This window comes from Cynocephalus volans, chromosome 5 (assembly GCF_027409185.1).
Source record: "Cynocephalus volans isolate mCynVol1 chromosome 5, mCynVol1.pri, whole genome shotgun sequence".
Lineage (NCBI taxonomy): Eukaryota > Metazoa > Chordata > Mammalia > Dermoptera > Cynocephalidae > Cynocephalus > Cynocephalus volans.
Genome location: NC_084464.1, coordinates 14,492,399 through 14,516,527, shown reverse-complemented (window position 1 = coordinate 14,516,527; position 24,129 = coordinate 14,492,399). Strand labels below are relative to the sequence as shown.

Here is a 24,129-nt window from a genome sequence, read left to right as displayed (position 1 = left end):
CCCGCCCCTGACGCTTCGGTTTGTCCCTCTCGCGCACCATCCTGCCGAGCTCCGGACGCGCAGCCCAGCACGGGGGCGGGACTTCCGGTCAGGGTCGACTGCCGGCAGAGCAGGGCTTCCGGTCGGTTTGGGGCCAATGGTTCAGGAGCTGTTGGTCCAGCTGCTTCACCGCACGTGGCGGTAGCTCTTGGTCTGTGGGCTTCTGAGCGGTTTGCGAGGCGGCGATCCACAGAGAGGCCGTTGGATTGGCCCTGGGTAACACCGTCTGTGTGCCGTTCCCGTCCCAGCGCAGAGCAGGCGGTGAGGGCTCGGCGCGCTGCGGTCATGGACTACCGGCGGCTGCTGATGAGCCGGGTGGTCCCCGGGCAGTTTGACGACGCAGATTCCTCTGACAGGTAGGTGACCGCAGAATACACCGTATCTCTTCGATTCGGATATCCGCTGCCGCCGCCCCCTTGGGTAGTTCACACTTGTTTGTGGTTTAGAGGGAGACTGGTAGTTCAGTACTCAGTCCCTTGATAGCCCTGCATCCCAGCGGGGTCTTTCGTCGCAGTCTGTGGCAGAGTTCATGAAAGCCACTTGTCAAGGGAGTCCGTGGTTCCCAGGTAGATTGATGTTGCTAAGAGGCAGAGTTGGGAACAGCGATTGGGCAACAAGTTTTTGCGCTTTTAACTACGTTCAACAAATATTTATTGAGCACCTACTGTACGCTAGGTTCGTCCTCGACGCTAGAGAGTTGATGCACAAGATAGGCCAAGTCCCTGCTGTCATGAAACTTTGCCTTCTACGTGGGAGTGAAGGCAGACCATTTAAAATACCAGATGATATGTACTGTGTAGATAATTAAAGTAGGTTAATATTAATGACTGAATGGTCAAGGAAGGGTTAGGTCCAGATTTGAATGACAAGAAGAAGGTAACTTAGGGAAGAGCAGAGGGAACAGCATTTCATGCAGAAAGGACAGCAAGCACAAAGGCCTGAAGGTGGGATCCCTCTTGGCTGTGAAAGGAAGACCAAGAGGCCGGTGTGTTTAGAGTACAGTGGAGCTAGCCGAGATTAGTAGATGATGATAGAGAAGTAAGAAGGGGCCAGCTCATGTAGAGCCATACAAGTGATGGTAAGGAGTTGAGATATTATTTTAGGTCTTACAAAAAGCCATAGGATGGATTTTACCAGGTACTGTGCAGGAGAGGGTCATGGAGGGCAAGAGTGGAACAGAGAGACCAGTTTAAAAGCAATAAAGTAATCAGTTCAAAGATGATGGGAGCTAGAGCTAGGGTCCTAGAGATATGTTTCGGAGGTAGAGGTGGCAGGGTTTGGTGGTAACGTTGGATATATGGTCTGAGGAAAGAGGAATGAAAGATCACTCCTACTTAAAGCAAAATGAAACATTACAGAGTTGTTTTGGAATTCTAATAAAATGGCTTATACTTTGTGTTTACAGTGACGATTTATTATGTAAGGCTTTTATTAATCAATTGGAGATATTTTCAGTAAATATATGTTGATCACTTTGTGTGTGTCAGACCTAGCATTGGGTGGTGGGAATACATTGGTGAACGTCATCCTGATTGACACAAAGCTTGCACTCTAGCAGGGGAAACCAATATTAAATAGATGAATTATTTGTACTAGAGTTGGGTAAGTAGTATAAAGGAGAGATGGGTGAAGAATAGGGAAGACTTTCCTAAGCAAGTGATAGTAAGCTGGTAGGTTGAATAGGGTTTAACCAGAGAAACGGGAAAGGTATTCCAGTTTTATGGTTATAGAGCAGCATACAAAAGGCCTTAGGGGAGAAATTAAGAGGGAAAACAATACACAACCAGCAAAGCTGGTGAATAATGATGATAGAGTGTACTAATTTACCATCGATCATAGGATATTGTGAGGGTAAACCAGTGGTTTTCCACCAGGGTGATTTTGCCATCCCTACCTCCACCAAGAGGACTTTTGGCAATCTTTGGAGACATTTTTGTTTGTCTGGGGGTGGTAGTACACTGGTAGGTGGAGGCCAGAGATGCTGCTAAACATCCTATGATGCACGAGACAGTCTCCCGCAATGAAGAATTATCTTGCTGAGGTGAGAAGTCCTGATACAAACAAAGTTATGACATCAACATGTCACTCTAGGTTATTGGCAATTGAAGGATCAATTTGGGGGCTGTATTTACAAAATCCTAGCAAATAGCAGGTGTTTGGTGAGTATTCGTTCTCTTTCTACCCATGTCTATGGGGATTTGGAGCCTTCTGAGCATGTGCTAATATTACATTGGGATTGATAACTGAATTTAGTTAAACTCATGTCTGTTTTTAAGCTGGTAATACATATTATCAGTTGTTTTATATGATTTCTGATCTTATTCTCTACATAAGAGGTCGAAACTGGTAGCACCTCTGTTGAATTTGGCCTGCAGACATGTTTTGTTTGGTATGTACAGTGCTTTATAAAAATTGAATATGCCAATTAAGTGGAAGATTTTACACAAAAATTCAGATTTCTGGCTTCTCTTGAAAAACTTAGAAGATCTGGCAACACTGGGTCTAAATTCTCACATGGCAAACAAAATACAAAACAAAACAAAAGAACCACCTTATGAGTGTGCTCTTTTTAACCTGGACCTCTTCTGTCAGTTTGACAATTGTCTTATACCCAGCCTACTTGACTCGTAGTGCTTGGCCTGGCCCTTTATTCCACCATTCCTTCCGTTAGTGAACAAGGGAGATTTGTAGTTCTTTGTGTAACACAAATCCTGTTACAGCTCCTTTTGTTGCAAAGTGGTATTCGGTTCAACTTAAAGCTGCGTTAGACTTATTCCCAAATTTTGTCAGAAAGCTTTTTTTTTTTCCTCTTAAAACAGCTCTGAGAATAATTCCTAGAGTTGGGTTTGGTGTACTGATCAGAGTCAGTTCATTCAGCAGAGAAGATAACAATGTAAATTTTAACTTAAGGCAGAAGTGTATTTAACAGGTGGTGTACTTCCCTAGTAGAACTTGGGCATGGAGAATAAGCAAACAACTGTAACAGAACTGAAAAACAGGATAACATGTTATTAAGAAGATTGAGCTTATTGAGAGATATATTGTAAGGGAACCTTTCAGATTTATTGATATAATCTATTATAAATAAACGTATATGTGAGTCCACTTAGAGTATGTGTAAAATGCCAAAATATTGTTATTTCTAGTGAAAATATAGACTTGAAGACAATCAAAGAGGAGGATGACATTGTATTTGAAGGCCTTCAAGATAATGTGAATGAGGAGGGTGAAGGTGAGGTAGAAGATGAGGAGGAGGACTGTGATGATGAAGATTGGGACTGGGATGATGGAGTTGGAAAACTCACCAAGGGTTCTGTCTGGAATGGAGTAAGTAACCCACAGGTATTTTATAAATGATTTTGTATGTGTTTATTTAGTCTGCTTATGTCTTCTGTTTTTAAGGGATGTCTTGTGGTTCTGGAATTGAATAACAGAGATTTTTTTAAGGTTATATTTTCCTGTAGCCCCCACCTTTATTGACTTTCACTCTTCCTCCTTTCTATATTTCTGGTAATTTCCTGGGTGTGAGTTCTTTTCATAGTCAGTAAATTTAAAAAGAATTATTTAAGGTGTTTTAAGATTATGAGCTTAAAAATCTGCACAGGAAAGGACATGAATAGGCAGTTTACTAGAAATTGTTAGGAAACTTGGTGGAAAAGTTCATCCTCGTTAGTAATTAAAGAAATACAGATTAAATATGTAGAGATGCCATTTTTTCACCTATGAAACTGACAAAGATACAAAGTATGTTATTTGTGGTCAAGTAAATAGGTCCAGTTATTTGGAGGGTAAACTAGTATGTGATAAAAACCTTAGTTACAAGAATAATCCTCCAGGATTGTTTATGGTTGAGGAACACTGGAAACTTTGGACCTTTATTAATTTTACTATGGGACTGATTCACACAATGGGTCATTATGCAGCCATAAAATATGTTGCAATGGAAGACTGCATTAATGATGTGGGTAGATCTGCCATCATCTACCATGTGTGAAAAACAGTAACCAAACCATGTAGAGCCTACTTGTCAAACTGGAAGTACTAAGTGTGTCAGGAGTTTGCAGCACCATAGGATTAACATGGTGCGTCTTCCTGGAGTATGAAGGTTACAGAGAGAGATGGAGGGGAAAAAAACCAATGATATTCCTTTGAATATTATAACAGCTGTATCATGGACCAGAATGCATGCATTTTTAAAATAACCAAAGAAATTTCACATTTGTGGTCTTTTTTTGGTAACTCCTCCATTGATTCATTGGTGAGACTTTGAGCAATTTCATTATAGAGTGTAATCCTTTTAAAGAAAACTAGAAAAAAAGACTAGAGGTACTTGTGTATGTGCTTAAATGTAACTTACCTTTGGGTGCTGGGATTATAGGTGATTAAAGTTTTACCTGTGTTTTCTATTGTGAACATGATAAGGTTATTTTAATTTAAAATTATTTTAAAAGTTAAATATAATAGAAAAATTTTTAATTAAGTTATATACAAACAAGAAACAGCGTCAAAAGTTCCATGCTGAGATAACAACATTGGATCAGTAATTGTTATTGCCCCTTGTTATTCCTACTATATTCTCCTACTTACAGGTTTTGGATATTGTCTCCATTTTCTTCCCTTTTTTTTTTTTTTTTTTTTGCTGGCAGCTGTCTGGTACAGGGATTAAACCCTGGACCTCTTTCTTCTCTTTTTGCCATTATATAAGATAGTGCATAGCACCAGTCTAAGTGCTAAGCCTTATAATTAATCTTTTCCTTTCTTGAGATATTGGGCCCAAAATGAAGTTCTGAATTAGTTTAATGTTGGTCTTATCTCTTTATTATTATACACTTTGGTGGTAAATGAAATTTTAAATCTATAAACCTCTCATTTTAAATATATAACCAGTCAAATTAGAAAAATGCATTTAGTTTTGTTATTTATAGTACTAGAAATACATCATTAGAGAAGGAAAAAAAAATAGAATCCAGATTATGCACTCTTTGTTCTAGCCAGTAGCTTTAACCTTCTTCTATTTCAAATGCCTTTTTTAAGAATTTCTTAAGTGAATTTGACTGATTCTTACCTTTCCTTAGTATACACCTCTAAGTATTGATGCTTTAACAGCTAACTATGAACTAACTATGATGATGAACCCTTAGGTTTGTATTTAAAACTAGTGCCTTAGACTCTGGAACTCATTTCTTTTAGGCAAATCGACAGACTTCCAACTGCAGTTCAGCCAAAATGTCTACTCCAGCAGACAAGGTCTTACGGAAATTTGAGAATAAAATTAATCTAGGTGAGTTTATAAAATATATTACCTTGCTGGGCTATGAGAAAATTCTTCAAAAACCACAAAGTGTTATACAGTTTTATTAGATCAAGAAATTAATATATTCAAGTGATATTGACTCAATAATAATATTTAGAGAAAATAAAAACTTCTAGTGATTTAAAAATATGGCTTAAAGGAAAGACTTTAGCTTATGCTTTTTTAGTTCTGTTTTCTCACCCGTTGTAGGAATATGAAGTTATAGATACCCATGTAAGTTATTGTCTGTTCTGTATTAGATTTTGTAGTAGAATGTTGTAAATACTAGAGTTGCATTTTGTTTTACTAGAGACTTTTTATATAGGTGTTCATCACTTAGTGAGCTTTTGAATGCAAGAAATCAGAATGTTGATTTGAATCACCTCTTAGAAAATACAAGGTCATCTTTCTATTCTTACAGATCTTAACTCATTGTTATAAACCTAGCACAGTGTTTCCCGTATAAGCTGTCAGTACATGCTCAATTAGCACAAGTATTGTAGGGTCTTCATAGACCTATAACTTGAAATAAAACTGAAGTTTTTAGAATTAAACTTTCAATTCAGGCAATTATATTATCTATATTAGTCATACAAACTATTAACAAGTGTCTGAAATTTAACTTATGCAAACATGGTATTTTTGAGGGATTTCTGCACCTAGAATTCTGTGGCCCCAAAATTACAGCTGTAGTGATGAAAGTGACAACACTTGTTAGGCAGGAAGTAAAACTTACTGATCACCTTTAAAAGCATTAAAAAATTTTGTTCATTACTAATATATATCCTATCTATAATAAAATATTCAGAAAATATAGAAGAGAAGGAAGGGGAGAGAAGTGTCCTATTCATTGAGACTGTTAATGTCTTTTTGCCTTATATTTTGTTTACATTGTGGGTTTCTTATATTTTTAGATAAGCTAAATGTTACTGATTCTGTCATAAATAAAGTCACCGAAAAGTCTAGACAAAAGGAAGCAGATATGTAAGTAACATTTTAATGATAAAACAGGAATGATAGAGACTAAGTCTAGAGTAAATAGGATCTTGGTTATAATTCTTTTACAAGGGATGTTCACTTGTATACTTAAAACAATTTTTTTTAAGCTTAAATGAAGGTAACCTGTGCTTTCTAAATTGAAAATATTAAATGAGTCTTCTTAAGAAATATATGGTAAAACTATAATCTTATGAAGTTCACAGATGTGTTCTCATGAGGGTAACAGTGTTTGTAGATTTCAGTTTAACTAAAATGTATAAAAATGTTCCCTTTTAGAATTTATTTGTTTGTTTGTTTATTTTGGGGGGTGGCTGGCCAGTACTGGGAACCAAACTTTGACCTTGATGTTATAAGGCTGAGCTCTAACCAACCAAGCTAACTGTCTAGCCCCCTTTTTAGAATTTATTAAGAATCGTTCCCTTCCATGACCTATTTTTAAAAATTAAAGGGAAGACTAAAAACTAAATAGTGATATAACTGAGAACTGTTTCCATTTACACTTCTGTTCTCAAAGCCAATTGTATAAGATCTGGCATAACTTCTATTATATGCTAATAACTGTGAAGTATTATTACTATATTATAGAAAATGACATTAACATTATACAACTAACAATGTTAGAACTGGTTAAAAACCATCTTCTGTTTTATTGATGTGTCCAAGAGATACCAACTTTGTGGGAAACACCATGTAGTCATTTGCTATTTCACTGAGTGTCTGTTGGAATCTTTATTAGTTTAGGTTAAGATGCTAGATTGAGTCACCTAGTATGTGAGCTGAAGCAAATCAGAGCCTGTGTTTGAAGACTGTCTTGAAATGATTTAAAAACTTGTGTTATTGTGAAAAATGGCTATAAAGAAAAAGCCTTGTAAGTGATTCTAATTCTGTACAAATAGAATCATTAAGGATTTGAAGAACAGTACAAGCAGACTCAGTGTTTTCTTTTTTTCAGCATAGTTCACTTTACTCCAGCTGCCCTTTTATTTAATGCTTCTAGCATATGGATAGATTTTTTTTTTTTTTTTTTTTTTTTTTTTTTTTTTAGTGCTTATATACTTTCACCCTAGAGAACTGAATTGCACATTCAAGGGAAATGAAGGAAGTTTCACTGAGTGAAGAATCTACAATCAGATCATAAAATTTATTAAAGAAACTACATACTTAGGAATTTTCATGAAATGATTTACTTTTAAAAGCTTTTTATTTTGGCTTTTCTCACTGAATTTTGAGTATGTCAACTCTACTTTTTTGTTTTTGGTTAGGTATCGCATCAAAGATAAGGCAGACAGAGCAACTGTAGAACAGGTACAATTTAAACATGTTGCAAGCTCTTATTTTAAATTGGTATTTCTTTTCTCTTTGAATTGTAGCTTGCTCTCATCCTTCTTGCTTAATGATAATGTTACCTAAAATTACTCCTTTATAAAATTATTCCTTTTTATAGCTTCAAGTTTACAGATCTGCATTTTGCTTTATAAAAGGACTGTTAGTAGATAATTAGTCATGGTCCCTCCACAGCCCTGTGAAGCCACATGCAGTGCAAAAAGCTCTTTGCTTCTCTTCTCAAGGGAAGCAAAGAGATTATCAGGCCAGGAATCTTTCTTAAGCAAGGTCTTCAGGAATTTTATGAGCTTTCCCAGAAGATAGATCGGGTATCTGCCACAAAGCAGGGTGTGTGGGTGAGAGAGAGGCAGAGAGAGAGAGAGAGAGACTGGTAATACCTTCAAATTTCCAATCAGAAATTCTTTTCCTTGTTTAGAAATTATGCGTGTTTCATTCTTTCTATTAAAAAATGGGAGAAAATTGGCCCCTAATTTTCCTAGTAGGATGTGATTGGGTTGGCTCAGATTTTTTTTTTGGACAGCTGGCCAGTACAGGTATCTGAACCTGTGACCTTGGTTTTATTAGACTGTGCTCTAACGAACTGAGCTAACCTAACTGGCCAGCCCCTGGCCCAGATTTTTGATGAAGAAAATGATAGATTTTTGTGGCTGTTGCTATTACAGCCTACCATCCATCTCCCCCACTCATACACATACACAAACACACATTTTGGAATAATAGTCTCTTTCACCTACAAATCCTTGTTGGACATAAGTGCCCCTTCTGTCATTCACCTCAATCCCCAGGGGAGTAGCACCTAACATGAGATCCAGAGCCATTTGTGCAATTGAAGAATTTCATCATGAGGCAGGAGCAGGGACGGGTCTGTGTCTTCATTGTCCTCTAATTTATTTTGTGCGATTTATTTCTGTGATTGAAAACAGAGTATGGTCCACCTCAGAGAGGTGAGAAATGAGGCAGGCTTAATTTTCAAAGACCCTAAAATAACTTAGGCAGGAAATCCTTTTCTCTTTCAAAATTAATTTTGAATGATAGAGTATATAGCTTGAGTCTTAATCTGTCTTTTCAAAATACATTTATCTATAAATATATTGTCTATATGTTTATCATTTTTCTTTCTCTATTTTGTTCTTAAGTTGTTTGGTATGTTGCTCCTTCCTATGCCCCTTACTTGTCTAACTACCAATTTTGCAGAAGTGGAGGTATCCACCTAAATTCCTCTCCTCCCCCAGCTTGCTTCCCTCTTTACTTACCTGTGCAGTAGAGAAGAAAAGGAAATTAATGCCTATTCACCCACTTTTCTTTGATTCTTTGCAATAGTTGTGGTTTGGCTTTTAGCACGACAGTCTTCCAAGTTTGTTTTGTTTACATTAGGTGACCTCAGCCACATCATTTAAGGATAGACCCTAAAGTTTGTTTTGCCAGTTTACACTCACTTCATGGAGCTGTAAGGGCCGCCCGAGCCACAAGGAGCAATAGCCTGCGTCTCTTGAAATTATGTGCAAGTATTTGGCTGCTTCAGTTTCACAGGTGGACAAGAACAGACTTTAAATTCATTGTCTTCTGTTTGTTAAAGAGGACTTTGAAATCCTTTTTACTCAAGATCAACTACTCTGACTCTGAAGGAGACTCTTACCCTGATTAACTCACCTATAATAGCAGGGGTCTGCAGACCCTTTCTTTAAAGGGCCTACTAATAAATACTTCAGGTATTATGGATTACATATAGTTTCTGTTGAATGTTTTATATTTTTAAGCTACCCTTTAAAAATGTAAAAACCATTCTTAGCTCGCAAGCTGTAGAAACCCAAGCTGCAGCCTAGATTTGGTCCATGAGCCATAGGGTGCTGACCCTTGGTTTAAAACTGCCTGTTCAATACAGTAGCCACTGAGCACTTGAAGTGCAGCTAGTCTGAGTTGAGATGTGCTCTAAATATAAATCACACACTGGATTTTGAAGATTTAGTGAAAAAACAGTTAAGTAAGAACTGTTAAATTTGTCACTAATGACTTTTTATATTGATTACATGTTGAAATGATAGTTTTAGTTGTATTGGGTTAAATAAAATATATTGAAATAAAAATACCTGTTTCTTTTTACTTCTTTCAACGTAGTGACTAGAAAATGTAAAATTACTCATGTAGTTTACATTATACAAGAATACTTCAAAAAGTTTGTGAAAAAACAGAATTAAAAGATAACATGAATCTCTCTCTCTCTTTTTTTTTTTTTGACAGCTGGCCAGTATGGGTATTCAAGCCCTTGATTTGGTGTTACAACACCCCACTCTAACACTCTAACCAACTGAGCTAACTGGCCAGCCCCTAAAAATATGAATCTTTCCATGAACTCTTTGAAGTACCTTTGTGTTTCCAAACATTGGTCTGGAGTCAGTTTCTGTTTCCCTCAGAGTTAGTAGCCTTTGATTTCCATGACTGGATGAACTTGTTGGTTTGTTGTCCCTGGTACCTTTAGCCTTCACCTCACATTTTGTTTATTAAAAATCAGAGCAAATAAAAACACCATAATAGTGACTCTTGTTTAGTCAGCCAGGAGAGCATAGTACAGTTAAGCTCTTCAGTTTAACTGTCACATGTTTTAATGAGAAATATTTGGCACCATCTTTCCGAACTTTTTATTTTTTGCATTTCTTTTTAGGTGTTGGATCCCAGAACACGAATGATTTTATTCAAGATGTTGACTAGAGGAATTATTTCAGAGATAAATGGCTGCATTAGCACAGGAAAAGAAGTGAGCTTTTCTTTGGATGACTGAATGTTTTCATGTTAGTTTTCTTATTTCAGATACCAAATATAACTAAGGCACTTAGTAAATAAACTGTGCCTTTAAAAAGAGGAACCCATACACAGAGCAGGAAACAGTTTAATGCAATATTTCTGAAACTGGCTTCATTAACGTTTGTGGCTAGATAGGAAGTTATGCACATAACCGTGCCTTTTCACTACCATTACTACATAGTATCATTGAGTCTAACTAGTTGTGCCCAGCAGTAAGCTTAGATGGCCAGATTATTGCAGGTCTGTGTCCTAATCAGAAAAGTAGGTGGGGGTTTATGGTCTCATCTCTATCAGTCAGCAAGTCTTTGTCATTTTTTTCTTTATATGTAGATACACAGAAGGACAGACATGGTGTTTTTTTAATTAGCAGCTTATTCTGTGGGAAGCAATTGTCAGTAAAATTCAATTTACAAATCACTAGATGTAAGAATATCTTTAAATATTTTCCATATACTTCAGATATAAAAAAGTTCAAAACCACTTCTCCCATATATTTCAATTGGATCTTACTATATTTGTATATTGGAGACATATTTACTATACCTTTTGATATGCTGTTTCATATTTTAATTCACATCTTCAAAAGATAGTGGTATTCTTTATGCATGTTATTTCAGTTCATCTGAGTTTTGAGGTTAGAATCAAATAGAAAAAGTAAAACACTGTAGTTATTTGACACAAACTTCATTTTCTTTGTTTTTGACTTAAAATAGGCTAATGTATACCATGCTAGCACAGCAAATGGAGAGAGCAGAGCAATCAAAATTTACAAAACTTCTATTTTGGTGTTCAAAGATCGGGATAAGTATGTAAGTGGGGAGTTCAGGTGAGCTCAGATTTTTTTTTTCCCCAGTTGATTTAATTTCTGTTTCCTAAAACATTAAGACAGAATAATGGAATGATTGAAATAATATTTTCTTTGTTCAAGATTTCGTCGTGGCTATTGTAAAGGAAACCCTAGAAAAATGGTGAGAACTTGGGCAGAAAAGGAAATGAGGAACCTAATCAGGTGACTGTGTGGGATGTGTTTGTGTCTGTGCTGTGTCCTGCACATGAACTCCAGGCCTTTCTACCAGCAGTTCCCAGCATGGTCCTGCCCAAATGCAGGGACTTGTTAGGGCCATTTAGGTCTGTTAGGTCTGCTGAAGTAAGCAGAAGAAATAAAATTTCTGGACAAATAGGAACTACCTATTCTGTATTCTAAGAATCCATTAAAGAAATACTCTGCCATGATTCATATTTGTTCAGCAAAGATAGATCTTTTGAAGAGCCTTTGTAAGCCATATGAAAACTCGTAAAATTTGCACTGAGTATAATAAGGAATTTTTATAGGATTTTAAGCAGGAAAATGACACAATCAGGTGGTGGTGATGATATGTCACTTTTTAATAGGTATTGGAGTTTTAGACAAATCTTCGTAGGTCCTAAACTCTTTAGTTTCCTTTGCTTATTTCAGTCCATTTTTGAACACATTTACTTACTCTTTGTTTGCACTGACACCTTCTTTTTATCAGGTAAAGGCCTCTTACCTAGTTGAGATCAAGTTTTCTCACAATTTTGGAGGTTCCCCTCTCTTTCCAATGTCTTTTAACTTTTCATATGCTGTACACGAGTAATATGTTTATTGGATAGATTATTATTAAGTGAGTACTACTTGTTTTGAAAGTTTTTCTGAAATCTTCTTGTGCTCAACTAGCTATTAGATTATGAGTCCAGCTATTTTTATTAAGCATTTTTCAGACTGATTAACTCAAAAGATAATTGCAGACATATCTGCTATATTTCATCAATTATAAATGCACATTTTTTTCATAGTTTAACATCTCTAGAGTTGGAGTGGGTGTTACAGGCTGTAAGGATGTAATAGTTTAATTGCCAGTGTTTTGTTGTTCTTGGTGGTACGTAATGGTGCCACTTAAAATCGTTGGTGTCTTAGAGTTCATGAAATACAGAAATACAATTGAGAGGCACTGGTGCTATTTCCTAACAGCAGTATTGTAGACTGTAGCTGTTATAATTTGTTGCGATGCCTTTTCAACTTTTCAGTTGTCCTTTTATCTGTAATAATATCACAGGCTAAACACAGCAGAGATACCATGCCCAGAACCAATAATGCTGAGAAGTCATGTTCTTGTCATGGGTTTCATTGGTAAAGATGACATGTAAGTATATGGGAGGCCTAATGATTACATGCTCAGAACTATATTTTTAAGTGCTTTGAATTATTCAGTACATGAATATTTCCCATTTGAATAACTTCTTTTCATGTTTCATGAATCTTTACCACTCTATTAGTGGATAAGTGTTACCAATTTTTTCAATTTTTTTTGTTACTTTTTAACTCTCAAAATGTTTCAGAATAACAGGAAGCTAATCCTGCTTTACTCGGTGGATGTTTTACTCGGTGTCCTGGAAAGCGCCTGTTTATTGGCAACTCTTGGAATGGCAGATGTGTAGTGAGACCAGTTTTCCCACGTGCAGCTCACATGATGAGTTGTAGAAGAGAAGTGCATGTAACAATGTAGTATAAAGCAAGAAAACTTGTTCTGGATCAGTTTATCTTAGTTGTTCATTTTATTTTTATTTAAGGCCTGCACCACTCTTGAAAAACATCCAGTTATCAGAATCCAAGGCTCGGGAGCTGTACCTGCAGGTCATTCAGTACATGAGAAGAATGTATCAGGATGCCAGACTTGTCCATGCAGATCTCAGCGAATTTAACATGCTGTGAGTGTGTTTTATTCATGAAGTAGCACCAATTTTAAAGTTTTAAAGTTGTCTTCCACATGGTAACAGTGTAAGATGTGGTCCTTGTCTTCAGTGACATTAGTAACAGAATGGACCACTTTCATCAACAGTTAATGGACTTTGGAAATTTTCTCAATTTTCATCTCTTTTTAGTCAGGGTGGCCTCTTACCTACCTTAGTCATTTTATGAATTACCTCTCTTGCTCTTAAGAATAGAATTTTTTTAAACAAAAACATAATGAAGTATTAGTATCCCATAGCCTCTGTTTCTCTGGTCCACAAGGTATCATGGTGGGGATGTATACATCATCGATGTTTCTCAGTCTGTGGAGCATGACCACCCACATGCCTTGGAGTTTTTGAGAAAAGATTGTGCCAATGTCAATGGTGAGTAGAAATTAGAATCTTCTAACAGGTTGTTTGTGTATGTTGGTTCTGTACTCAGTTAACGTGGGTATAAAATCTTGTCACTATATTGTTCAGTGCAGTAACACTTAAACCATTTGCTGGGAAATGGTATGTAGTTTTATCTCTCTCTTTTTTTTTATATATAAAGTAGTTGGAATAGTAACCTTTTCCCTCGTAAAAACTGTCCTTAATGTTTTTGCTTGTGACAGATTTCTTTTTGAAGCACAGTGTTGCTGTCATGACTGTGCGGGAGCTCTTTGAGTTTGTCACAGATCCATCCATTACACATGAGAACGTGGATGCTTATCTTTCAAAGGTAAGATGGGGCCAGGAAGGGAAAGAATAGAAAATAGCAGTAGTAATTTGCATTTGTGTGACACTTCTTAAAGACTCAGATGCATGGTGTAATTTATTCATTTTGATAGCTTCCTGAGACCTTTTCCTTCTGATTTTGCAGATGGTGAATCAAAAATAGCCAGTGGTAGGTAAAGCCAGGTTTCTTGACTTTAATCATCTGGTAAGATTACATAGACTCTCAAAATTCATGAATGTTTAGTAAAAAGAACTTGTTGGCTTTTTGGTCATTAATTCTTTTCCCTTGTTTCTGAGGGGCCTTTCAGAATTACAGAATTTTTTTTTAATTGTTGTAAAATACACATAACATAAAATTTACTATTTTAACCATTTTTAAGTATATAATTCAGTGGCATTAAGCACATTTCACATTATTGTACAACCATGACCACCATTAATCTCCAGAACTTTTTCTTCTTTCCAAACTGAAACTCGGTACCCATAAATCAACTCCATAGCTCCTGGCAATCACCATTCTACTTCCTGTCTTTATGAATTTGACTATTCTAGGTACCTCTTGTAAGTGGAATTATACAATGTTTATCTTTTTGTAACTGGCTTATTTCACTTAGTATAATGTCCTCAAGGTTCATTCATGTTGTAGTATATGACAGGTTTTCTTTCCTTTTTAAGTCTGAATAGTATTTTATTGTATGTACTTGTATATACTACATTTTGTTTATACATTCATCTGTCAATAGACACTTGGTTGCTTCCACCCTTTGGCTATTCTCAATAATGCTGCTATGAACATGGGTGTATAAATATCTCTTCAAGACCTTGCTTTCAATTCTTTTGGTATATACCCAGAGGTGGAATTGCTGGATCATATGGGAATTCTATTTTTAAGTTTTCAAGGAACCATCCTACTATTTACCATACCACCATTCCTCATTGCCATAGACAGTGCACAGTGGCTCTGATTTCTCCACGTCCTCACCAGCACTTATTATTTTCTCAGTTTCTTTGATAGTAGCCATCCTAATGGGTGTGAGGTGGTATCTTATTGTGGATTTGATTTGCATTTCCTTAGTGGTTAGTAATGTTGAGCATCTTTTCATGTGTTTATTAGCCATTTGTATGTCTTTGGAGAAATGTCTATTCAGGTCCTTTTCCCATTTTTTAATCAAATCGGTTTTTTGTTGTTCAGTTGTAGTTCTTTTTGTTTTCTGGATATTAACTCCTTATAAGATATATGATTTGCAGATATTTTCTCCAATTTATGTGGGTTTCCTTTACACGCTGTTGATTGTGTCCCTAGATGCACAGAGGTTCTTACATTTTGATGTAGTCTAGTTTATTTTTTACTTTTTGTCACCTCTGAATCATAGAATTTTGAACACATGGCACATATGCTTCTACACAGGTGTTCAGTTTCATCCTACCTTTTACTCTTCCTGGGAATGCCTTCTCATTTCTGCCTTTGCTCATCTTGCTTTGCCTGATGAACTTGAAAGTTCAGTTCAGAAAGCTTTCTCAAAGAAAAATTTGGAAGAAATCATTGTTTTTATAGATATATTTTCATATAATAAAACTGTAATAGAGGCTGGCTGGCTCAGTTGTTAGAGTGTGGTGCTAATAACATCAAGGTCCAGTATTTGATCCCTGTACCAGCCAGTGCCAAAAACACAAAAACTATAGTAGAAGTAATCACCCTGTGTCACTTCTTATTATCCTAAGTTATTTTTAATTGTCACCCTCTTCTAGACTATGAACCCTTGAGAGATAGGAGTTTTGTTTGTGTATTGCCAGTAGTAATCAATACCTGGCACGTATGTTAATTGAATAAATAAATAACACATAATTTTAATCCTAAACTCTTTAATTTAGCACCAATTTTAATGTCTAAACTTAAAGGTAGAAAATTCTACCCTCACTAATATTTCTAATGTATGTTCTAACTGAAGTATAGAACAGATACTTAGTTTTACCGTTTTACAAGCCAAAAGAACCCTTTAGAATCTCAGCTTCTTAGTTTCAGTCATTGTCTGCTCAAAGAGTTTTGGAGGTTTACACTGTAGCAGCATTAGTCATAGACTCAAGACTAGTGGACAGTCAGCTGCCTTTGTGAGTCCCATCACTGACTGCTCAGGAATTAAGAAATGGTTCTTTCATTTGGGTCTCAGTTTCCTTTAGTGAATACTTGAATCATTTAAAAATTAGTGCAAGAGGGGGGATAGGGATCTCGAAGGCCAGAAGAGTTTGATTTTTTCTGTTACTTTCGGGTTGTTGGCAGCCTTTTTGGTGAGGTCAGTGATGGAGAGCTAACCTGTACCTTTACAGCTCCCTAAGTACTTTCAGAAGTGTGCAGAGGTGATACCTAGAAAGATTAGAACAAGTTTATACTAAAATTCGGAAATGGATTTACCTTGTATAGGTTAAATGTAAAGGAAAGTAATTTTTGTTTTCTTTCCAAGGCCATGGAAATAGCATCTCAAAGGACACAGAAAGAAAAGTCTAGCCAAGATCATGTGGATGAAGAGGTAGGATTTATTATCTTTTCACAGCCTTAGGAAACAGTTGTGTTTTGGGGTCTTGTTTTTATATCGCTAAAGCATGAACTTGATTTTAATAGATGAGCAGTTTTTAAGAAAATGATAATATTTCCTTGAGACGTAATATGGTACATAATTTAACTGAGCCAAGTGGTATAATTTACATTTCATTATATTGTTCCGTTCAGCAACCTATTAGCCCATTGTCCTAGATTGAGGGGGAAAAAATTTTTTTTTGATGGCTGGCCAGTATGGGTATTTGAACCCCTGACCTTGGTGTTGTAAGGCTGTGCTCTAAAGAACTGAGCTAACTGGCCAGCCTGAGAAAATTTTTAGAGCCTGTTGGGTTATATGAGTCAAGAATGAAAAGCCTATTTTTAGTTTGCAAGTGTGAATTTTAAAATGACTTAAACATTAATTCCAGAAATATTGTAGATTTTAAATATTTATGCTTTGGTAAAAATAAAATTAGTTTAGGGAATCAGGGTGTTTTGTGACGGAGCCATGGTGGGCTTTTTTATGATGGATGAATACGAGATGCCTCTGTTCATCAGCAGTTCTTGACCTTTTTTCATGGTAGCAGCTGGGTAGCTGATGTTCCCATGTAAAAACATGTTTCTTTGTAAGGCATAGCCAGACAACGCTTGCTAACTTTCTGGAACACAAATGAGGAGGAGAAGTATTCTAAGGATAACCTTGATTCAGCTGTAATTTTCTTTTTCCCTTAAATTATATGCAAAATGTATTGTTTTATCATTAGTAACAAATTACTTTTGGCACACCACATAGCAGATGCAACACCAGCATGTGCAGAGAACTTGGCTGACAACCAGTGTTGGAGATGATGATGAATAGAGATCCCTCTATGACTTGGTGGGGGTGAGGATGCTGAGTGAATGTGAGAAGTGTAAGAATAACAGTTTCGGTTTGGCTTTTCCTGTCTGTTAGGTGTTTAAGCAAGCATATATTCCTAGAACCTTGAATGAAGTAAAAAATTATGAGAGGGACATGGATATAATCATGAAACTGAAGGAAGAGGACATGGCCATGAATGCCCAACAAGACAATGTGAGTAGCTTCGTTTGTATTTAGCAAGCAGGTCTACAGAAGAAGGACGCTGTCTTAAACCTGCTTGGGTTTTTTAAGTTCCTCTAATGTTGGCTTCTGAGCTAGTGAGATGGCTAGTTCCCTTTGCCTGAACATATCCCTTGTGCACATTGGATGTAAAAGGAATTCATTGGTGCTTATGAGTGGGAGTGACACATTTGAATGAGTCCAGTGGACTATAAGTACAGAAAAAGGAAGATTCGTATAGAAGTCTAGGCTATAAATGGTTGTACTAGATCCATTAACATATATATTTCATTAATATACATATTTCAAGAAAAATTTTTTTCTGTTAAAGGGCCAAATAGTAAATATTTCAGGCTTTGCAAGTCTAGAAGCAAAATTGAGACTATATATATATATATATATGTAGCTCCTTATGTAATAAGAGAGAAAAACTTTCTTCCAAGTTTTTATTCATGAATTAAAAACACTTTAATAATAATTGAATATGCCTTTTTGTAATACAGGTCTGCCAATGATAGAAGAATGAAATTATTTGAGAGGGGCAGAATTTACTTATTTGGGGTTCAAAGTTAGCATTTGCTGTTATCAAATTGATTACAAATTTTCATTTGTAAAAACCACCAGGTAGCTGGTTGGATTTGGCCTATGGGTCTGGTACACCTGGTAGACAAGAATAATACCCATGCTATAAACTTTCTGTGTTACTATGAGATAAATTTTAGGTACCTTTTTATAATAACAGAAGATAGTATTTGGCCCACAGTATTCTTTTTTTTTTTTTTGAAGTATAAACTTTTTTTTAATTGACAAATAATAATTGTACATATTTATGGGGTACAATGTGATGTTTTGATGTTATGTATATGTTATAGAAAGATTAAGTCAAGCTATGGCTCATAGTATTCGTAATAGTGCAATGTATGTATTTAACTGTTTAGCTTTATGTTGATTATTTTTGTTTTTTTTTTCCTTTTGGGTACAAGATTCTATACCAAACTGTTACAGGATTGAGGAAAGATTTGTCAGGAGTTCAGAAGGTATGAAGAGCATATTTTACTGTTTGTTTATATGAAAATTATTTTAAAGAATATAAAACTTAATGTAAAGTATTATTAGAATTAAATTAATGATATTTATATTATTATTAAATATAAATATTTTCAAAGTCTATAGGCATTTTCAGAAATGCCCTATTTGTGTTCTTTCTAACCATAATATTGAAATATGGAAATTTATTTATTTTTCATTCTGTCTCTGCATTGTTCTGTTGTTGTACGTGAAGCATTTATCTTTTTTGTATCCCATTCTTCATTTGTGAAGTTATTAATGATAGCCACGTGCTTCTAGATAGTTTTTACAACCAGCTTAAGAAAATACTGTGGAATGTGGTCTTATACCAGCATGTAACTGTTGAAGGGCAATCCTCTGATTTCAGCAGTCTTATTGTGCTGGAATCCTAATAGTGTTCTTTTTCTTTCTCAAGACTCTTCAAACAGTCTTGTTTTATTTTACATTTTAGGAGGGCAGGGATTAAGTAATTCTAACTTAGGCAATGATAAAGGCAGTTCTTATTTTTTAATCTTTTTAATTAAAGTCTTAAATGAAGGATCACGGTTTGCTTTTTGAAAATTGACTCTGTCTTTTCTGTGGGAAGGATTGACTTAGGGGACTTCCATTTTACATTTCTGAATTATATATAACAGGTATTTTAGGGAAGTAGTGCTTTGAATTCCAGATCCTGAAGATTTTGTTGCAACTAGCTAGAAAGTCTTTTTGTACAATTGCCTTTTAAACGTGTTTTTTCTTATAAAAAGGAAACCTCACCCTTAAAAGCTGCTTCTAGCTGCTTTAAAAAACCATGCTAAATTTCAGGAAAAAATGGAAATTTTTCTTATTTGATATTGTCTTCCCTCTTGATTGGATTAGTTTACAGCTAGAAATGCAGTTCATAGGAAAACAGCTGTGCAGTTATCCAAATAAGTCTTTATTTTTTACCTCCGTGTATATTTCACATCTTTCTAAATCCCAACTCAGTCCTCCTGATTTACTGAAAGAAAATCAGGTCAGTTCTGTTGTTGATTGCATGTCACCCAATAAAGCCCCAGTTCCTTCATCTGGGTTTGTCTTGAGCCTTCCTGGAATGGCTGCCTCCAGTGTTCCTCCCTGATGTTGCTTCTGATGTTTTGATGTTTCAATACAGGATGTTATTTTTCAAAGTGTATCTGTAAAGCTGAAATCTGAACTCTGGCATTAACACATTTAATAACAATAGATAATTAATTGGTTTAGAATAACACGGTTCTGTAATAATTTCAAGGTCCCTGCACTCCTAGAAAATCAAGTTAAGGAAAAGACTTGTTCTGATTCTGAAGATGCTGGAAGCTCTGAGTGCTCTGACACAGACTCTGAAGAGCGGGGAGACCATTCCCGCTCCAAGAAACACACTGCTGACCCTGACATTGATAAAAAGGTTAGCCAAGAACTGAAATTCCCTTTTTCTTCAGTATGGTAGCAAAGCTGCTCTCATTTCTCTTTGCTCGAGTATCTAGCTAGATTATGATGGCTGAAAAACATTATTGATAATTACCTCTAATTATATTTTCAGTACCTAAGTGTGAGTTTTGCTTTTGGTGGTAACATTATTTAGAGATTAGGCTGCTGTTAGGAGCTCCTTAGGCACTGCACAGAGAGAGGACACACTAAATTCAGTACATTGATTAAAAATTATTCACATGAAGTACAAATGATGTTAGAGTTGACTCATGGTAGAATACTGAAGAGCCTTCTCAGCGACGATTTACAGCCCAGACCAATGTTTCTAGAATCTAAAAGACTGCTGTTTCTTTAATCCCTAGCCAAAGGCATAGGAGACACTGCTGACTGAATGGTGTGTGACCATTGTATAGCCATTATTCTTCTGTCTTAGTTTAACCATTAAACTTTATAAAATTTGGGTCCTAAGACTTCTGAGAGACAAACTCAACTACCAATACATTTTCTCGCTATGTCTACTACAAACAAATACCTTGTCTCTTTCCAAACTTTATTTATGTTAGAAAATGGAACTTATAAAGAAAAGTAATTGCAAACATTTAATAACATCCTCAGGGATATTTCTGTTTGGCTGTTTTCAAATTTCTATTAAGAAAGCTCAAAGACAATTTTCACCCAAGTTCTACCACCAACTCATAATCATTTTTTTGTGTGTTACACTCACCTTTATCCTTTTATTTATATATTTTTATTTAGTTATAATAATAATATGCATACTGTGAATGAATAAAATTTGTGGAGTTTTTTGTTTGTTTTTTTACAGGAAAGAAAAAAGATGGTCAAGGAAGCCCAGAGAGAGAAAAGAAAAAACAAAATTCCTAAACATGTGAAAAAAAGAAAGGAAAAGACAGCCAAGACGAAAAAAGGCAGATAGAATGAGTACTATATTATGTACAGTTATTTTCCATCAATTGCTTTTTTACCTGAACTCTAAGCTGCATCTGGAAGATGGCTTATGAATTTAATTGAATTGTTACTGTGGCACTGTCTATGAAGACTGATTCAAGTGTTTTCATGTAATTGTGTAAAAAGCTCTAAGCTCTAGTATCTAGATCAAGTCGCTGATTCTGTCTGGTGTTGACAGAGGATTTATTTAAGCTACTGTTTTAATGAAGAACTTCGTACAAATATTTTTATATTTTTTCTCCTGCAGATATCTTCTTGGAAGCATAAATGTTTAAATGTAATGAACATCCATAACCTTTATGTGAGTGTGCTTGGGAAAATTGTTTTTGCTTTTTTGTCCATGCAAAAAACCCATCTGAAATCACTTAATGATAAGGCCATGGTTTATATAAAAGGGAGTTTCACTTACAAGAGATTTTGGTTGGCTGTTGATATAATCATTCACTGCAACCCTCCTCTCAAGTGTATCACTGAACATTTGTAAAGCACTTACACACTTCATCTTCAATGTTCTTTTTTGAGCTAGGACCCTTAGTTCATAAGCTATTTCACATTCACCTGTTTGGCATGTTCATTCATTCATCAAATATTTGAGTATTTAAGTGCTGTGGATACAGCATTAAACAAAACAGACAAAAATTATTGCCTTTGGATAGTTTACATTTTTTTATTTGTTTGTTTGTTTGTTCTTAAAAGATGACCGGTAAGGGGATATTAACCCTTGACTTGGTGTTATCAGCACCACACTCTCCCAAGTGAGCCATGGGCTGGCCGCTGGATAGTTTACGTTTTAATAAGATAAGACATTAAACAAAATAAGTAAAAAACATTGTATCAGCAGGTGATAAATTCTATGGAGAGAAATAATACAGAGAAGAGAGAATGCCTGGTGAGATGAGGTTTTCAGTTTAAAATAGGGTTCTTAGAAAGGTTGCACTGAGAGGCAGTATCTGAGCAAATACTTGAAGAAGGCGAGTCATGTGCATGTCAGGAGGGAAGAGCACTGCAAGCAAAGCAAGCATCAAGGACAAAGTCGCAGAATCAGAAGTGTCCTGATGTCTTCCACAGAGTTGTCAATGAGGTCAGATAGTATAAGGCTGTTGGAGAGTTTTGAGCAGAGGAATTATATGATTGGACTTCTGTTTTAAAAGGGAACACTCTGGCCTCTGTGGAGAATTGACCAGGAAACAAGGGTGGGTATGTTTATTGTAATAACCCAAATGAGAGCTGCTGATGATTAGGTCTAGGATAGTAGCAGCAGATGTGGAAAGAAGTGATTGGATGTGCTAAGGGGGTAGATGAGAAGTATGAGAGAAGCAGTGAAGGGTGACTTCAGGGATTATAACCTAACACACAACCAAGACCATTGGAGTTGCCACTTACTGTAATGGGAAGGAATGTGGGCGGAGCAGGTTTGGGGGTAGGAGGGTGAGGTAAAATAAAAGCTTGTATTGCAACAAAGCACAAATATTGAAATAAATTGTGGTTGGTTTTTAATTTTATTTTTTATCATATACTTTATGTTAGAAATGGCCATTTTAGCCGTTCAGAAACAATTTTTTAAATAAATAAACCCTAAGTTTCCACTTAAACTGCACCTGCTTGTTTGATGGTGGGTTATTGGGGGGAAGTCAGTTGAACTCTTAAAATTATAAGTCAAATTTTATCATATTCATAATATCCTTCTTCCCTGACTTAAAAGTTCAAAATATGAAATATACGTCCAATGAACACAAAAGTAGTTCCTCTAAAATAGTCTACAGTTAACAAAAGAAAAAGCAAAAACAGACTTAGCAATCCTGTTCACATTTGAGGAGTGGATCTTCAAAATGTTGCGATTCTTGTATTTGTTTTGGTCTTATGCTGACAAGGTATGATCTCATCAGGTGGTCAAGCTCCTCAGAGGTGTCTATTGATGAATCTAATGCAATTTCTAAGTTTAGAGTCAATTCCACTTAGCCAAAAGTAGCGTTAGCAGATTTGAGAGTCAATGCATTCTCTTTTATATTGCTACTGAGAGAAAGTGGCTTATAAAATGTCAAGATTTGGGACTACATGGGGATTGGATTCTAAGCAGAGAGTCATTTTTCTGATACCTCTCTTGCTGATATGGCTGTTTCCCTGTTTGGATTCTGGGCCATATGGCTGTGGCTGCTTAATAACCACTGGTTATATTGCCAAACTTGTCTGGAACTGTATTTCCCTTGTTTCTATCTTTTCATCAGAAGGATTGGAAGAAGGAGCCAAATCTTAGGCAAACTACATACAGGACTACTTGCTGCCTTTGGTTACTACTGGACTTTGATTGCTTATCAGGTTTCAGTACTAATGGACTATTGGTCACACAGTTACTTTCCATTTGGGAAGATGAGGTTTGGGTCTCTTAGCACAAAAGCTGAGACATAATTTTGTGAATTTTAGATGTATCCGATTTTCTATCATATTTTGATTTTCTTATCCCTCCAAATAATACAGATGTTTCTAAAAGTTTACTATCAGAAGTCTGGGCTTCCGGTCAAGGTGGTGGAATAGACAGTTTATAGTGTCACTCTCTCCCATAAATCAACCAATTTACAACTATTAAAAAGCAACAACAGGAGGACTGAGAGCCGCACTGGAACAGGCAGGAGCCATGTGCCGCAAGACCCCCAGCCCAGGCCAGACCCAGCTACCCAGAGAGGCACAAGAGCCATTGGGCCCACACATCCTGAGTCAGCCATGCTGGAACAGGCAGGAGCCGTGGGACCCCCAGCCCAGGCTAGTCCTCATTGCCCAGAGAAGCCCAAGAGCTGCCAGGCTCACATGCCCCGAGTTAGCTGCACCAGAACAAGCAGGTGCTGCAGGACCCCAGCCTAGGCCAGTCCTTGCCACGCAGCATTGCTGAAGAGCCACTGGGCCCAAATACCCCAAGTCAGACATGCTGGAACAGACAGGCACAGTGGGACCCCCAGCCCAGGCCAGCCCCCACTTCCCAGAGAGTCCTGAGCACTACCGGGCCCACATGCCCCTAGTCAGCCATGCCAGAACAGGCAGGTGCTGCACACCATGGTGTCGGGAGCCATATTTAACAATAGCCGCCATTTTTAACAAATAACAGTCATTTTATGTAAGCCTTTC

The 24,129-nt window shown here is 36.3% G+C and overlaps 1 protein-coding gene across 2 annotated transcripts; it reads left to right on the top strand.

The window, feature by feature from the left end:
• The first annotated feature begins 131 nt into the window (after positions 1-131).
• Positions 132-22,578, top strand: RIOK1 (RIO kinase 1). 2 transcript variants are annotated; one of them, XM_063097006.1, is made up of 17 exons: positions 132-395; positions 3,186-3,366; positions 5,230-5,320; positions 6,247-6,316; positions 7,594-7,636; positions 10,335-10,427; positions 11,188-11,300; positions 11,403-11,483; positions 12,550-12,636; positions 13,064-13,201; positions 13,506-13,609; positions 13,840-13,946; positions 16,402-16,467; positions 17,428-17,547; positions 18,537-18,590; positions 19,871-20,023; positions 20,870-22,578. In XM_063097006.1, the coding sequence occupies exons 1-17, from the start codon at positions 325-327 to the stop codon at positions 20,978-20,980; spliced, it is 1,683 nt and encodes a 560-aa protein (XP_062953076.1). In that variant the 5' UTR covers positions 132-324; the 3' UTR covers positions 20,981-22,578. The 2 variants fall into 2 exon arrangements, with proteins under 2 accessions (XP_062953076.1, XP_062953075.1); XM_063097005.1 differs by having other exon boundaries at positions 3,186-3,381.
• Positions 22,579-24,129: the final 1,551 nt, after the last annotated feature.

Excerpts from the sequence above, each read along its gene's own strand:
- RIOK1 (XM_063097005.1), top strand. The coding sequence starts at position 325 with ATGGACTACCGGCGGCTGCTGATGAGCCGGGTGGTCCCCGGGCAGTTT. Across the intron at positions 13,610-13,839 it reads AGATTGTGCCAATGTCAATG|ATTTCTTTTTGAAGCACAGT; the intron begins GTGAGTAGAAAT and ends TGCTTGTGACAG. Across the intron at positions 18,591-19,870 it reads ATTTGTCAGGAGTTCAGAAG|GTCCCTGCACTCCTAGAAAA; the intron begins GTATGAAGAGCA and ends AATAATTTCAAG.